The following is a 16532-nucleotide window of genomic DNA, read 5'->3' as shown; positions in this document are numbered from 1 at the left end:
CATAATCAAGTTTGCTAGGGCATTCACACTTGCTTCTAATTATAACCTGCTATTTTGGTGACAATGTTTGCCACGCTCTGTGTGATAGACATCAAACGCTATTTAAACTCTAGCTTTTCCCTTCCAATGGAAACCTGCAATAGGGCATGTTAAGACTTTCCTCCTTTCTGTGTAGAATTCTGCTAAAGAAAATATACTGTTTTCTTTCTGTCTCTCTTGGAAACTCACTTGCCAGCTGAGGTTGGGCTCAAGCCTGCTGTCACAGAAAGGGCCTGTACACTGCTTCCTTCTGTAGTGCTGTGGATCCAGGCTCATGTGAAGAAATGCTGTTCTACCATGTTCTGGGTAGAGTGGACCCTAACCCAGCTTTCATAGAAAAAATAGCCCAGCTAAAGGCAGAATGTGGACCTGTTTGTACCTGAACATGGTCAAGGTGCACACAGGGTTAAATGGCCCAATTTAATCTGAAGTCAGTCACAGGAAACCTTGCTGAGGAGCCTGGGACCAGGAAACCAGATGACAAAGATGCAGCAGTGCCACCATGATCCCTGCTTCTGCAGTATCTGGAGCTGACCCTGTAGGTGGCTCCAGCACTGACTTCTTTTGGAGGCACTAGTATTTAGAGCTTTCTAGACTTTAGGTTTCCCATTGTCAACTATTTTCTTTAAAGCTCAGAAAAAATGCAGTGCTCAGACTTAATTCAGTGACCAAGATATATCAAAGAATGGTTAAGAAAAGCCACAGTTGCTACAGCCCACCCATTTAGGTGCTGCTCTTTGAGAAGGGACCAAAGCTCTCTTGTGCTTGTCTGTTACAAGCAGCAGCTGTCACTGGCTTGGGAGATCCCTCAGCTGGCAGCTTTTGGTATTGCCAGTGATAATAATTCCCATCTAGTGAACCTAGTGTTTGATTTTATCTTCAGGGTAAATCATGGAATCATAGAATCATTTCAGCTGGAAGAGACCCTCAGGATCAGAGTCCAACCATAACCTAACTCTAGCACTAAACCATGTCCCTAAGAATCTCCTCTAAATGCCTTTTAACCCCTCCAAGGGATGGTGACTCCATCACTTCCCTGGACAGCCTGTTCCAATGCCTGACAACCCTTTCTGTGAATAATTTTTTCCTAATATCCAAATGCTTTAATCACACATGGTCCACCAATGCAGCTTCATCTGAATGAAAACTACACAGTCTAGCTCCATCCAGGCCCTGCAGGGCAGCACTATATTTTTTACTAGAATACACACTAAGGTTATATTGAAAATTTCTCTTGTTCAGACACTTCTGTGGCTATGTATATTAACTCTCAAGTATTTTCTTCACTATGAAAAGTCATCTCTTAAGTTAGTTTCATTATGTGACTTTAGGTGGCACAAGGAAAACTCAGTTAAGCCAAGACAAGCTGTGCTTTCCATGTCAGCTGAACAGACCAAAAGTGAAGATGTTAAGTTTCAGTTTTCCCTCAGCAGCTAAGAGACTGGAATGTTGTAAAGCTGAAACTTTACTGTATCTTGGTTAATACAAATTTATAATCAAGACTGCTAATATGGTGGACAAACAGAGAGCCTACTGAAACTAAGACTGCAATGAGGGGCTTAGAGACCAATATGATGGCTCAAAAATCTATCTTGCTCTTTTCAGGGAAAGATGAGGCAGACTTCAATTTTGAGAGTTACTTTTATGTTCTCTGGGAGCTAAACACACATCTTAACACATCTGCTTTTAAAGTCTTCCCTTATTTATCCACAGATGTAATTCACAAATACAGGAATCTCAGCATCCTTTATTTTTAAGCCATATTTGTTTCGCTTTTGGTAGCTTTTTCCCCAGCAGGTCTTACCTTCTCCTGTTGGGATGCAGCACACCTGCGTGAACTGCTACTTTCAGTCTTGCTGCCTGGAATATTTATTGTTTGCTTGGTCAGACAATGGCACACACTTTAGAGCTGTAGGGATTTGGCCTTGTTACAACCTTGTGCTTTAGCAGCCTTTAAGCACCTTAACAGATCCTCTTCACGCTGCCTATAGTTTAAGAATAGATTATTATTTCTGGAAATGTAGGGGACAACGGTCTGGAAATGTAGGGGACAATGGCTCAATTTTAACAGATCAGGATTCAATAATTTACTCAACACTTTCCATGGGCCCTCCCTTACTCCTGTAAAGAATTCTAATCTTGTCCAAAACATCACAGAATACTTCCTTGCTATTATTACCATTCCAAATACATTGTAGAAAATAAGCTTTTTAAGAATAGCATGTTTTCAGTCTTTTCTTTAATAAACAACCTGTAGTAGCAAATATGCAAAGAGCACCAGCATACCATTCAGGCTTTTTGGTGCCATACTCATGCTTTATTTAAAAAAAAAAAAAAAACACAACACACTACACAATGCTAAGGAAAAAAAAAAAATCAAGTTTACTTTACAAAAAACCTGCAGCCATTTTCAAGAGATCTGATCTCAGTTATAAATGAAAGTCAGCAGGTAAGAAAGTAAATGTTAATTTAACATTTCAGTTGTGATACATCATCTGAATTTAATCATCCAAAACAATCAGTCATTCTTAAACTGTTTGATTGTATCAACACAATCATCTATATGACTTGATTAAAAAAAAAAAAACTGGGAAAAATTAGAGATAAATGGAAAAGCATCAGAAGAACTGTTGTTTAGCCCACCTATAAACTCTCGCAGAAAACTGAAAGATCTTTCTGGCTTTGCTCTAAGTTAACTACAATTGCTCTGTGTACTTAAGAAAAGTTAGTGTAAAGCTGCTAAATTCTGTCCAGTGAGGGGATTAAACTGGTATAGCATGAACCTAGGTTGTTACACTAGTGCTATGTCTTACTGTCTCCATGGAAGTGTATTGTGCAAGTCTCAACTTCAAAACACTCCTGAAACAGCCCTTGTGTCACTCCTATGAGGTAGGTACTGTCCTTCCTTTGGAGAAGACAAGAGAACAGACTCTTAACTGCTGCTCAGTACATGAGGCACACTGAAAAACACAACCAGCCTACATTAGTATTTGACTTCCCTGCTGCTTCCCTGAATTCAGAGCTTTCAACTGCAACATGTTGTTTAGCACCGTGCATTCCAGGAATAAACAGTGAATGATAATTTTGATTATATCCATTCCAAGGTAAGGAAGATATTCTGCATAACTGTTTTGAAACAAGCAGAAGCACCGCCATCGCTAGTCTGCTCCATTCATCTCCATGGCCTGCCATTTAATAATTTTGTACATGAGGAATAGAGACGATACTTTGTCCTTTAATCTGACAGCAGCCACCCTTCTCAGATTAAATGATACTGGGGAAAAAAAATGAACTGCTGTCACAAAGCAGACAGCATACAAGAGGGCTACAAGTACCAAATGCAGTTGAAGTCTAGCTAAATTAATGTTTTGCTACCACTATAGACATGGATGCTAAAGCAGCTTTTCTTATGCAGAGTACAGACTCACTAAAACTCCACCATTTTTTGCATTAGTCAAGGAGCTGCGAGAAAGGGATTAATACTGACCTTTCACACTAGGGCTACAGCTTATTTGTGGCCTAAAACCACTTCAGCATCTCTTACTAATAAGGAAGAAACTCTAGTCCATGCCTTCTTTCACAACCCTTGCTTATCATAACCTCACATGAGCAGTTGTGTGGTAGAGCACTAAGCTTACTGAAAATTGCTCGCTAAGAATGTGAGGTTATACAAATGCTTGTGCTGCCACATAGAAAGTGGCGGCATACAGACAGGCAGAACTGCTACTTGCTCGATCTTGAAGTCAATGAAACTATACCCTACTTAGCTAATAGTAATAACAACATCCAGTAACATACCTGTGACACTAAGATACCTGTATGTGTTTCAAAATTGAGTAGAAAATTCAAGTACCGAAGTAAAAGTTGTTAACCAACAGGATAAAGCAACAACTATATTCTCCCACTTGAAGAAATCTGAGTGTAGTAGACTGACTTATCTACTAGAAATAATGTAAGAGATGTCAAAGTTCAATTACCACTACACACTAGAATATTATTGCTAAATTTCAACTACTACAAGAATTCAAAACTGTTACTTCATTTATGATGAGCAGCAGTGGACTGCTGGCCACTGTTCCTATGAACTGCTTCCAGCTGAGAAAGTTACTATGAACCATCCTGCAGCAAATGCCAAGTTGTGTGATCAGAAAGAACCTGGGTACCACTGAACTTTCCCATTGCTTGTTCCTATGCAAGTTGAAGTGTCTCCTCTCTGCTTTCATGCTTAGAACTTAAGCATTTGGATATAAACCACTGAGTGCAGAGAAGAAAGCTGAAACCTTCAAACAGTTATTTGTACAGTGCTTCAGTCCTTCAGCTTAAGTCTTGGTCTGTGCAAGATATCTAAATGCCTAACTTGCTCCAAATCTCAATCAGTAAGGGCTAAACTATTTATACAAACAAATAAAACTAGGATATTACAAATCAGTATCCTCTGTTTTGATCCTTTGCCTTTTTTCCTGGAGTACCACTGCACCTAGAGCAGCTCTCATCACCCCCTCAAAAGAGTACCTTCTTATCTTGGGGAGAATATACAATTTAAGATTACCTATTACCAGAAGGTGAAACAAAAATTCCAGGTTAGAGACACTATCCAAGAGAGGGAACTTAAAAGTTCAGTACATCAGGTGCTGCAATAGCTATAGGGCTTTAATATGCATTTAATACATAAATACTTTGTTGAATCAAGGCAAGCTTGAATATAAGCCCATAAACCTACCACAGAACCAGTCAGATTACATCGCTAAAGGCAAACAAAGTTGTTCCACATAATTTGAGTGGAGATACCTCTTATGAAGGTAGCATTCAACTGTGTGCTAAGTGTTCTGTGTGACGACTCAGCAGCCTTTAACTACTAAAAATATGCTGCCTGGGCTAGCTATATTACCAGGAAGCTGAACAAAGCATCTTTGGGGTTGCTTTTCCTATTCTTATCTTTTCCATAGTAAGATGAGTCAAGAACATCTTCACAGTTCATTCTGGCAAAGTGTATTGTAAAATAGTGCCAGTACAGGTAGTTTCAGAGCTTAGATCCTTCAGCCATGCTATGACATGATTTGCAAGTGTTGCTCAGTGTTAATATTGGCTCAGAAGCTCAGTCCCTGCACAAACATAGATCTAAAATGGCACTTTTATCTGTGGGGATCACAAGGGGAAGAAGAAAACAAGAAGTCTCAAATCAATGCCTCTTCCAGAACTCAACATGCTTCCAGATAACCCTCAAACAGAGGAGATGCAGTTGAGATGAAAACAATTCAAGTCTTGTCCAAGTGCCTGAATGGCAGCAAACTGACACTGCATTATCTGCTCTTTTTACTGTCACTTAAATTCCTGAATGCAATGGGAGTGGATCAACACCTCAGTTCCTAGTAATTATGTAAACCATGCCTGCCACAAAAGAAAATCCCATTTTGATTGCATATAGCTTTTCTGGTTTTGTACTGAACTAATATGTAGTTAATAACAGATATGCATCTGTGCTACTACTAGAAAAGACAAGGTGACAAAAAAAAAAACCCCACAACTCAGACCCAGGTACTGACTGGTGAAGAAGTTTGAGATTTAAAAACTGCAAAGGGTGAATGAAACAGTTTGCCATTTAAAAAGATTATTGGAAGCCAACAGTTTTCTTTTCAAATTCAGTTTCAAGTGTGTACAGTAAACACAAAGTCTTTGCCCCATGTAAAGCCTTAAGAAAGAGAGTCCACATTTTGATACATAAGACATACTTGTTTTTGTGAGCGAACCAAGAACTTCCGGAAAAGTTGTTCTGGCTTATTCAGTAATTTCTTGAGTGAACATTGCAGAGCTACCACTATAATCAGAATACCTAAGCTGCTGGCACGACTCAATAACTAACCATTTAACAAGTTGGGTATAAAAAAAATTTATGTAGTAATACCAATTCAGCACACAAATTCCATGCTTCACAAGTTCTGCTGCTATGTAAGAGTCTTCCCAACATCTATGCAGATAAGTTCAGATTTTTAGGTCACTGCATGTCCAGATCAAAAGAGCAGCAAAATATCTACCACTACAAGCAGCTATACCCAATTGTGCCTTTAGAATGCAAACTATGCAGAAATCTAGATGGTCAGTGTCTTGCCACTGAAATAGGGCCACACACACACACTGTGTGCGCACACTGTAGAGAATAGTTACTTACTGAAAAAGAAAAATGCATACAGATTCCGATACAGACATGATACAATCAAGACAGATTAAAGTCACTAGACATTCAAGATTAAGGAGAGGAGAAAAATCCTTCAAAGATAGTGTACAGATGACAAGCCAGCATTACAAAGAACTCTAAAGGCACATTTCAGGTAACAGGGTTCTGTTAAGACCAACTGCTTACACACGCAGGCACAAATCTTAATGGCTGCCTCCCCCCGCTACCTCCCCGACAATTAACAAAAAAAGAGAAGTGCATTTTCAGTAATATTAACACCATTCAGTTAATTTGTTCAGTCCAAATGTTTAGCAGTATTTTCCTTATGGTGATATGGATTTGCTGCACTACTCCAATCCAAAACACCCAAACAGGCAGGATTAGTAAAGGTTCAACTGTTGTACTCATTTACTCATCAGAGCCCACTGATCTCTTCTGTGCCCTCTTGTAGGGCAACCTTCTTGGTGAAGCTTTATCTAGATGGAAAAAAGAAAAAAGGGAGTTGTATCAATTGCTACAGCTACTTCAGATTAGATGTTATATGACCATGTATTTTTCTCCCTCCTGAACACAAGGCAAACTGCTCTTTTAGTGCAATGCATCACCGCACAGAAGCCAGTTAAAGCAACTTGCTAATGCTTTAACTATCAGCATCTTAAAGAAAAGGTAACAAAAATAAGAATGTTCCTATGCTGTAACATGCAAGTCCACAGTGAGGGTTGTTCAGTTTATCAGTTACTAAAATGCAAAAAAACCCCAACAAACCAAAAAACAAAAAACCAAAACCACCACCAAACCAAGCCACAACAGGCTCTCTCACCTCACACCAACGAGTGCTACTGGTGATAGGAGTTCACCTGGCATAAGGAAGACAACCCTGACTATTAAGCTATTATACGCAAAGCCAAGGTTTGTTTCTCACTGAAACAAGATGCACTCGGCTGTCAGTCATGCTTAGTCCTCTACCTCCCTCACTGCAACAACAGCTTGACACTACACGAACGTAGCCCAGAAGGCAAAATACACACCTGCATTTTAGATAACCAGTTCTGGGAACTGTTAGAGACAACAGTACTTCGGCTACATTCTACTGATAAGCTACATTACTGCAATATAAAAACCGTAAATTTATACATATATAAAAGGTAGTTGTATGCATCTGTTCTGTAATCTTTTACTGCTCATGCTACATCATCAACCACTGCATGCAGGAAGCTGTATTTCTATCCATGCCCAGTTATCACATGGACAACACATTAAGCACTCCCACTCTTTAGATCACCGGAGTTTGCCTCACCTCTTCTACTCTGCACTGAAGCCATAGGAAAGCAAAACAGAAGAAACAGCAAGAGAAGTTAGAAATATCCACATACACACAAATGGTCTAAAGAAATCAGATATTTGGTTTACTGTTGGCATTTCAGATATCAAGTACAACTCAGTGATTTTTGATTTGTGAAGGGCATTAATGCCAAGTCATAATGTGGCTTTGGTTAATACGCACTCCTAATGCTCATTTAAAACTTCGGTCTACAGGTAAACTTCCAAACAACTTACAGAAAGTTTGAGATGATAGATATTTTCTCCTATTTAAAAACCTTTTGTGATCCAGGTTTTGGGTAGAGGTTTTATACTGCTGAAAGAGTCTACAGAACAAAATGTAAAAATCATGATAGTCATTATCGTATCAACCAGTCAAGTTTGTTCTATGTAAGAACAGGCTGTTAATGTAATAGTCTAATCACTAAGCACAGTGCTTTGAACAACATTTTATTCCCTAGAAGAGATTTATGCTGTTCAGAAAAAGTCATCTACTTACTCAGTTACAAGTAGCTAATTAAGTTTGTTATGCTCTAGTTTGTGGAAGGCAAAATACTTACTTATTTGATTTAAAGTTTCTTGGGGAATCCAGCTCATGTCAACATCATTCTGATTTGATGTTCCCATCTCTACTTTCTGTACCGGTCTTTTCCTCTGAAAATTCAAGAAAAAAAATTATGTTTTCCTTTTCACATAAAGTTCTGACAGCACAAGTATTAGAAGTAACTAACAATCCTATATTAAATGAATTGCAATTATTTCACTGAGGCCAACTTAGTCAACATGTGAAGCTGTCTTTGTAGCTTAATCTGTCTTTAGCATTAGCAATTTATTCACCTAAGCTTGGCATTACCACTTCTAATGCCTCACAACACATTCCACACAAAGATACCAAGATTTCAAGCATGCCTGGGCAAGCTGATTATACCTGTTAGAAAAAACTGCTGATGAATTATTAAACTTTGTGATGACCAGTTTTATTATACTTTCTCAGATTAGCACAATGTTCTCTCTCATATGCCACTTTGTAAAATAGATTTTAAAGCAAATAACCATTCTATATGATTTCCCAAGGGAAGCTACTTCAGAAGTATCATAAGCCAGACCACATGAAGACACAACCAATGCATCACATGCAGATGAAACTTAAGCTTTCAATAGCTTTTGCTTGCCAGGCCACTTAGATGGACAAACCCTTAGCTGTTGTAGCATCATAAATGCAATCCCTAATCAACATTATGGCAAAGCACTGGTAAGAACTAAATAACAGACTACAGAGCTGTTTTCCTCCAAGTTTGGTATAGATTAAAATAATAGAAATAGAGAGCATGGGGAAAGTCTACCCAGTAAGTACTGAATCAGTAGCTGCACACATCCAGTGACTGGAAGGTATCAAAGCTTCAAATTCAACCACTTCAGTGTGGTGGCAAAGAGCAGACCCAAAGAGCATTAGGCAAGCAATCTAAATGTCTCCAATTACAGACATTTTTTAAAAGACTCTCTAGTTTTTCCAATAATCTTTAAGGTCTTAGTTCTAAAAGTAAATATTCTGAAGTTCTACCTGTAGCGTTGTATGCCAGAAGCAATTACTGAATTATTTATTTTCAAACTAGTAAGGTCTTGTATTAATAGCACATAGACAAAATACACCACTCACCTTCCTAGATTCTAGTAATTGATGTAGGCCAACAATGACAAGTAGACCAAGTCCAGCAAGGAACATGTACATGAAGATCCTTTAAAAAAAGTTTAAGAAACCATTAACTAAAAATCTTAAGTGTTTAAGAGCGTTTACAAAGAGCTTTTGCCACATGCCCCCTTGATCTTTCCCAAGAACTTTTGTAGGGAGTGGACAGGGAAAAAACCCAATATATCTGAAACTGAAGTGCTGGCAAATACTAAGCACTGATGTTGATTTCAGAAACAGCAATCCTAAATTTAATTCTAAACAACAGAACATTTGAAAAAAGCTGTATAAACTGGGAAACTGTTATAAATAATTAGTGAAATGTAGTAATTGTGAAAACTCTTTTGCAGTATCACGTTTCAAGATGTTGGGTCACATGTAATATTTACGTTTGTGACAGCTTTAACCACTTACAAAACCCTTAAATATCTTATAAGCTTTTAGTATGCTACTGCAAAGCAAGTACTGCTAGGATATTAATTTATTTGCAACAGCACTTTGAAAGGCCTTGTTTATCTTGCTCTGTGTTCCACATCTAGAATTCTACCAATGCAAGCAATATTTCTTAAAATCTGCTCCTTTTGGTTTGTTTTGAAGATTTCTACCTGAAATACATGTCAATACTTAGCATGAGGGGAATATAAGTTATACCTAAAATTAATCTGGGGAGCAGGCAGGAGTTTCCAGGTAAAGAATGTAATCCATATTTAACATTTTAACCCAGATTTAGGACAAAGGAAATTATGGAGTTAAAACTACAGAAGAGACTTAATTGAACATCCTTGGTTTAGGGTAATTATCTGTTCACAGAACATTAACTCAAACTGGTTAGAGTAATTGGAATTCTTTTGAAAGCTCCTTTATCAGAGTATCACACATTTTTATGTGGCCAATTGTTCTTTCATTGATGCTATTGTATTTGAGAAATACGAATTCATGCAACAGCTATTTCTTTTGGTTGACCTTTTTTAAAAGGAAGCTTGCTCAGTAGGCAATCTCCACCTGTGGCAGAAGAATTCAAATATTCCACATTGTCTACAACTATTTCTGAAGATTTTTTTTTAAACTCGCAGGGTCTCTTAAAATTCCACTCCAGTATTAGAATACTTCAAAGCATATGAGCACAGCATATGCTTGCAGCATATCAGATGTGTTCAGATGTACTTAAGACTTTAAGACAGAAAAGAGCACTCCTGAAAGGTACCTGCTACAGATGGGGGTTAGTGCAACAAAGAATGAGTGCAAGTTCCTCTCTCATACTCCAAATACATCTATCAGTTCATACAATCTTTAATTATTCTAGCGTGATCCAGAAGCAAGCTATTTCAGTCTTCACAGTAGGACCCACAGCCCAATTCTATGGACCCTCTGCATCTTTAACTCTTGGGAAAAAGCAGAGTACATAACAGAAGCTTGACAGCTTTGAATTGCTATGTAGCTATAACACATCAGGTCCTTTTCCAGGCCTAAGCCCTTTAAAATAAAGCAGATGCACAAACTGCTCATCAACATACTACCAATCCTGAAGATCCCCAGTATTAATACAGATCTTCATTTGGGGAAAAAAACTTCATATTTTCAGTCTATCAACATTATAGAAGTCAAATGCCTGTGACATCATCAGCAAAACACAGCAGACCTAACGTTCAATAAAATAAGGGTACAGGAACTATTCTCACTGGCACCAACAACGGCCTGTTCTACCAGTATACCAATTAAACTTGAATCTCCAGCCTCCTTACGTTTCTCCATCCAGCCCATCTTCTTTTTCAATAATTGTAACGGTTTGATTGAAGACAGCATCTTGAAACACATTGCCCTATAACAAAGTTTCCACACAACATTTAGAAGTCACTCCTTGAACACATAGCCAAGTGTTTATCTTTTTCCATGTTCTCAGAAAAATTCTAGAAAGCAAGCAGTACTCCTGCACGAGACTCGATTAAGTTTATAAGCAGTGCAAGTTTGACTCAACAGATAAAAGCACAAACTTTTTGATGGAAGTACAAAGAACAGTCTTGATATTAGCAACAAAGTCACATCTAGCCTTGAAGATGTTATCTCCTATAACATGGCATACTACATGTGAAGAGTTCTTATTAGAACAATCAAAACACAAAGGTACGGAAGCCTGTTAAACTTTGACCTGCACTACAAGAGAAAAGAATCCCCTCCTTTAATCCCTATTTATGCTTTTGGATAGACTTCTCCCAGACTGCAACTACTGGCCGTTTATTTGCTCAAAGTCAAGTCTGCAGATGGGATTCAGGCTGATAGTTTAGTTAGCAAAGCCAATCTGAAAAGCACAGTGAAATTTAAGTTATCCTAAATAAAGCTTTAGTAGTAACATTGTGGGTGTTTGTTTTTTTTTTTTTTAATGAGTACAGCTCACTACCGCCCAGTTCTAAGGCATTCTAGCTTCCACTGCTGACATAACTTCTAACATATACAGAACCAAGAGCACTTGAGGGGCTATTGTGAAACATGAGGACAGTTGCTTACTGTGCTTCTGTATCTACTGATTTGCTTAAAAAACACAAAGGCATTAACTGTCTGAAGAGGTAGTAACTTGACTAAGCAGTTCCTTCCCAACATTTCCACATGAACTAGAAAGGTTACAATTAATTACAACATCAGGCTTACATTTACATCTCTGTAGTTGAGATTGATAACTAGTCCAAAAGGACGACCACCCATAGGCTCGGCAGGGATGAAAGAGTACTCGAACGTGGCTTGTCTCTGTGGTGGAACCACTGTGTTCAGAGGGAGAGCTGTGAAGTTCTGGATATAAAACTGGTAGTCCTGAGGATACCGGAAAGAAGCATCAAGAGACTCGATAATGAAATCCTCTGTACCCTTATTGGTGAAGCCCACCAGGAATTTTACAATGTTGTTTGCTGGAAAGTCTAAAAAAAAAGAAAAATTCAACTGTTAGAAACTTCATACACCACACCTAGCCCATTTCTAAACAGAGTGTCTAGTACAGATTCTGGTTTTTTTAGAGCTTCACTGTTTTATGCTCACATTGATACAGCCCAAGCAACAGTAAAGTAGATGGTAATTAGCATGGGACTCTTACCTTCACCCTTCACAAATAAGATGGTTGTATCAGCACTAGGTGAGGCTTTAGGTTCTCCTGACAAGTCTTCTTCCTCTTTTTCTTCTGTCTAAGACAAGAGACTTTTTTGAAAAATCCTATACCTAACAGTGAAGCAAAGGCCATGCTTGTTTCATGAGAATCCCACAATGGCAAGCATTAGCATCGACTCCTGCTGTTGCGGGAGTAGCACATACCCTGTTCTCCCTCTAGATTTGATATGCATCGTTTTCAGCATTTATCCTTCTATTCGTTATGTTTGACATGGTGACTAATCTCTGCTGCATTTAGCTGTATTGAAAGGTTTCTTATCAGAAAACAACAGTAAGGTCTTTGTTTTGGGGTAGAAGGAAAATAATAGAATCTAAATGTTAAGTGTTCACATCCAAGCTACTTCTATTTAGAAAGCAAGCATTTCCAAAATTAGAGGCAACCATAAGGCAAATAAGAGTTACTTTTCACTACCAAGGGAGTGTTTGTAGAAGCCTTCTATTCATTTTTAATTAGTTAAATGTTATGTCTGCTTGGAAATTGTTAGACTGTAGGAATTAAATAAGTTTGTGGATTTACTTGTTGAAGTTCACCTTTGTGATGATAATTTTTTAATTCAGAAAACACAAGCACTGAGGGCTTACTTTCCACATGGGGATCATGGGATCACCAGCTCCTCCACCAAATAAAAACAAGGCTAACCCCATTTTGAACCAGCTGAGGTAACTGTTTGTAAGTTACTTGGATCATCTGATTTCACTGCTTAAACAACCACCTGAAGCAGTGGAGAGTCTACTGGATCAGCTTACCATGCTCTAGGGAAGCCACGAACCAGAACTAAGCAAAACTGTATCTTCTATGTGAGTGACAAATAAAAGAAACTGCCTATAAGTGTAATGTTTTGTACCCAAGTCACAGACTATTTATTAAAGGCAAATTACCTCCAAAAAGTTATTTAATAATATTCTGTCAGTACTGAATACCTAGCACACTTTCTACCACTTAGCAAAGCTGGTTGACCATAAGATCACCAATTTACCAACATCAGTAAAAATCCAATAGAATTAAAAAACAGTTTACCGGGTCTCCATTTTACTATGCTTTTCTTCTCCTCCTGTCTCAAACTTTCTAATTTTACACCAGAAATTTGAGAAATTTTTGTACTAATTTGAGTACATTAAGTGTTCTACTGCCACAAGCAGACTACTACATAAAATATTTCACTTTGTCAAGCTGAAACACTTGACCCTGAACAGCAACATGGGCGCTGGTATAGCAATCATAGCCTGCAACAAGTGTCAGAGACTAGGAATGGAATAAGTGAAAACAGCCTGCAAACCCAAGGTTTTCAGAATTAATACTAAGAAGATTCTGTCACCCCTTGAAAAACAAGACCAAAGCAGCAAGAATGTGGTAGTCTGATGTCCTTCTCAGTTTACTGAGATGCAGCTTAATCTGGAAAAGAACTACAAGGACTCCTACGGGAATCTGATTCTCTCACTTCATGTGCTTTTTTGTAGACTGCAGTTTTGTGAAATCAGAAATCAGGCCATTCCCATGTGGTTTTTAAACTGGTATTCAGGAAGAAAAGACAAATCCTTCTGAAACTTCAAATGGAACACAAGTTTAATTGGAGACTTGGAAACAGCTACTTGGAAACAGCAATGCTATTAAACTCAATATTTAAGTATATATAAACTATCTAGGTTCAAGCACTTTCGGTCTAATTCATACTTAGGAAGTAACATCCATGTACAATTACCAAGTCTGTTGGCTCATCTTCTTCAACTTCAGCTTCATCATCTTCATCTTCAACTACAGTATCTTCCACAGCTTCCTCATCTTCTGTAGCATCTTGAGCTGCAACTAGTAAACCTGAACCTACCCAAACAAAATGCAAATACAAGAAAGCCTTTTCAATATCTAATCAACAGAAAACTGACATTGTAGTACAATTTTCAAGAAAGTGTCTGAAGAATTTATTTAAAATCTGTCAAATAGTGTTTTGAAGCCTCAGTTGCAAAAACCTCACATTCAAATGACTGTGTTTCTCTCTCAGTTTTTTTCCTTCTCTAACAGCTTTCTGAACTACTCATTTATGTGCCAGAAAGTTTGAAACCAAGAAGTTTACAGCTGAATAAATAATAAAAAGTTCAGCATTCACACAGCTGCACTTAAATTTGCAGAGGGCAACCAACTTGCCTTAAAAACTATTGTTTAACTTTTGAACATGTCAGTGTATTAAAATATTTTAATTTTGTTTTGTCACTACAAATGTCAAACTAAAAAGACATTGCTATTGCCTGGAAATTAATTTAGTGAGTGCTGTTTCTTCTAAGACTAATAAAGTTTAACAAAAGATTAGTATGTCCTTTTCATCTGCTGGTATTAGAACACTATACTTCCACAGGTAGTTAAAAAGCTATTATTTTTGCACTTATTTTTATTCAAATTTTAAAACATAAAGAAATACTTTTAATATGACTTCCTCAAGACCATATACTGCTATATCCCTGTGTTCAACACCACCACACCAGGAGTCAGAAAAGAAACCCGATCTAGAGCATGGCTCCAGAGCAAGGCTCCAACACAAGTTCACTGCCTCTTTGCTTTTATGAAGCCGAGTCTCATAATTTCAAACACTAGGCAGATATGATTAATGCAAACAGTGGCAACAGGACAAAGTTCTGTCCATTTACAGTTTAGAGCGCATGCAGGCTAAGCTGAGAACCTTTTAAAAATATACACAAAATGACTTTTTTTTTTTTAAATAAAGCTTACATTATCCAAAAATGAGAGAGATAACAAAGACATAAATGAATGGATGATTGTTTTACACAAGCCTGAAAAAAAATCTAATGGCTATGATTACACATTTTAAACAAGTATTTTTAAACTTTCATAGGGAATAAGAGTCCTTGATGACAAATAAATCCAAGGACTTCAGGATTGTCATTCAAGAGCTAGAAAAAGCAAATACAATCCCCCACTCAAGTGTCTTTAGAAAGGACACTCAGCGACTTCTGCAACCACGTGCAATACTTAACCTAAGACTAACCTCAGTGATTTTTCTTGCTGAAGTTCTAAACTTGTAAGTCTACAAATAAGGATTTGTTAATTAAAACCTTTGTATCTGAACAGGGTACATGTAAATTACGGGCATTCTTCACAAGCAACCTCTCTAGCAGATCCTCACGGACCTCTAATTTGCAGTCTTTTCGGTGGGTGTCAGAAGGGCTGATGATGTGGCAGCAGCGGGAAAGCAGAGCTGCGGGCTGTGGGCAGGAGCTCACTCACTCCCTCCCTCCCTCCCAGCGTGTGGAGCAGCCGACTTGAAGAGCTGGCTGCCCTTCTGTCTTTCCAGACTTAGTAGCAGGGAGGCAGCTTTCAGATCGTGAATCAGATAACGCCATCGTGTAAACAGAGATTAAGTGCTGGGCGACTTGACGGGCGCTAGGGGGGTGGAGGGAGCCCAGGCGGCACGGCAGGCTGGCAGCGGGCACAGCTGCTAACGATTCGCTATAGAAACCAGCACCGCCTGAGCGCAAAGAGACAAACCCGCTGCTACGATCTCGAGGGGTCCTTTTTGAGGGGGGAACAGCAGCTCCCTGCCCTGACACCGCACGGCGCGGGCCGCTCCGCCGGAGAGGCGGGAAGCCGGACCCCGCCGCAGCACCCTCGGAAAGGGCCACCGGGGGTCACAGGCACAGAGCCGGGCGCCGCAGCCCCGTCCCGGGCCGAGCGGGGCAGTCCCGGCGGCGGCCCACGTGCGCGGGGAGGCCCGTACCGCCGCCCGCGATGAATGAGCTGCGCCCGCCTCCCTCCCGCCAGCGAAGGCGGCGCTGGGCTCCTCAGGCCCAGCAGGAGCGGGGTCCCCTCCCCGCCGCCCCTGGGCCGTTAAAGGGAGCCCGCCGCGCGCTCCCCAGCGGCCGTTACCGCCCGCCCCTCCCTCAGGCAGCAACGGCCGCTCGCCTCCCCTCACCCGCCCGCTCTCACCTGCGCCGCCGCGGGCGCCCCCGAGCAGCAGGGCGACGGGGAAGACGAGCAGAGCGAGCAACAGCAGCTGCGACAGGCGCCTCATGACGGCAACAACTACCCGATACACCCCGTCACACCGGCCCGGCGCCTGCCGCTGCGGGCTGTCTAAATGGCGGAGGCCTCCATCCGGGGCCGCCGCTGCCGCCCCGGCCGCGCCCCCGGCCGCCCCGCCCCCGCGCCGCAGCGGA

The 16532-nt window shown here is 39.8% G+C and overlaps 1 protein-coding gene across 11 annotated transcripts in view; it reads right to left on the bottom strand.

Moving 5' to 3' along the window:
- The window catches only part of SSR1 (signal sequence receptor subunit 1), a 24862-nt gene extending 8330 nt beyond the window's left edge, over window positions 1-16532 (bottom strand). For 5 of the 11 annotated variants that reach the window (XM_065628938.1, XM_065628940.1, XM_065628941.1 and 2 more), the window contains exons 1-9: window positions 16303-16532; window positions 14069-14187; window positions 12298-12385; window positions 11862-12124; window positions 10961-11037; window positions 9189-9267; window positions 8092-8185; window positions 7509-7523; window positions 6624-6687 (exon numbers count right to left, since the gene is read on the bottom strand). In XM_065628938.1, the coding sequence (XP_065485010.1) occupies window positions 6624-6687; window positions 7509-7523; window positions 8092-8185; window positions 9189-9267; window positions 10961-11037; window positions 11862-12124; window positions 12298-12385; window positions 14069-14187; window positions 16303-16387 (884 nt within the window). In that variant the 5' untranslated portion in view covers window positions 16388-16532. Of the gene's footprint in view, window positions 1-218; window positions 6688-7031; window positions 7069-7508; window positions 7524-8091; window positions 8186-9188; window positions 9268-10960; window positions 11038-11861; window positions 12125-12297; window positions 12386-14068; window positions 14188-16302 lie in introns of those variants that run through there. The other 6 variants (XM_065628939.1, XM_065628942.1, XM_065628945.1 and 3 more) reach the window with 4 other exon arrangements.

Source organism: Caloenas nicobarica, chromosome 2 (genome assembly GCF_036013445.1).
Source record: "Caloenas nicobarica isolate bCalNic1 chromosome 2, bCalNic1.hap1, whole genome shotgun sequence".
In the NCBI taxonomy this organism is placed as follows: Eukaryota; Metazoa; Chordata; class Aves; order Columbiformes; family Columbidae; genus Caloenas; species Caloenas nicobarica.
This window is presented reverse-complemented; position numbering and strand designations above follow the sequence as displayed.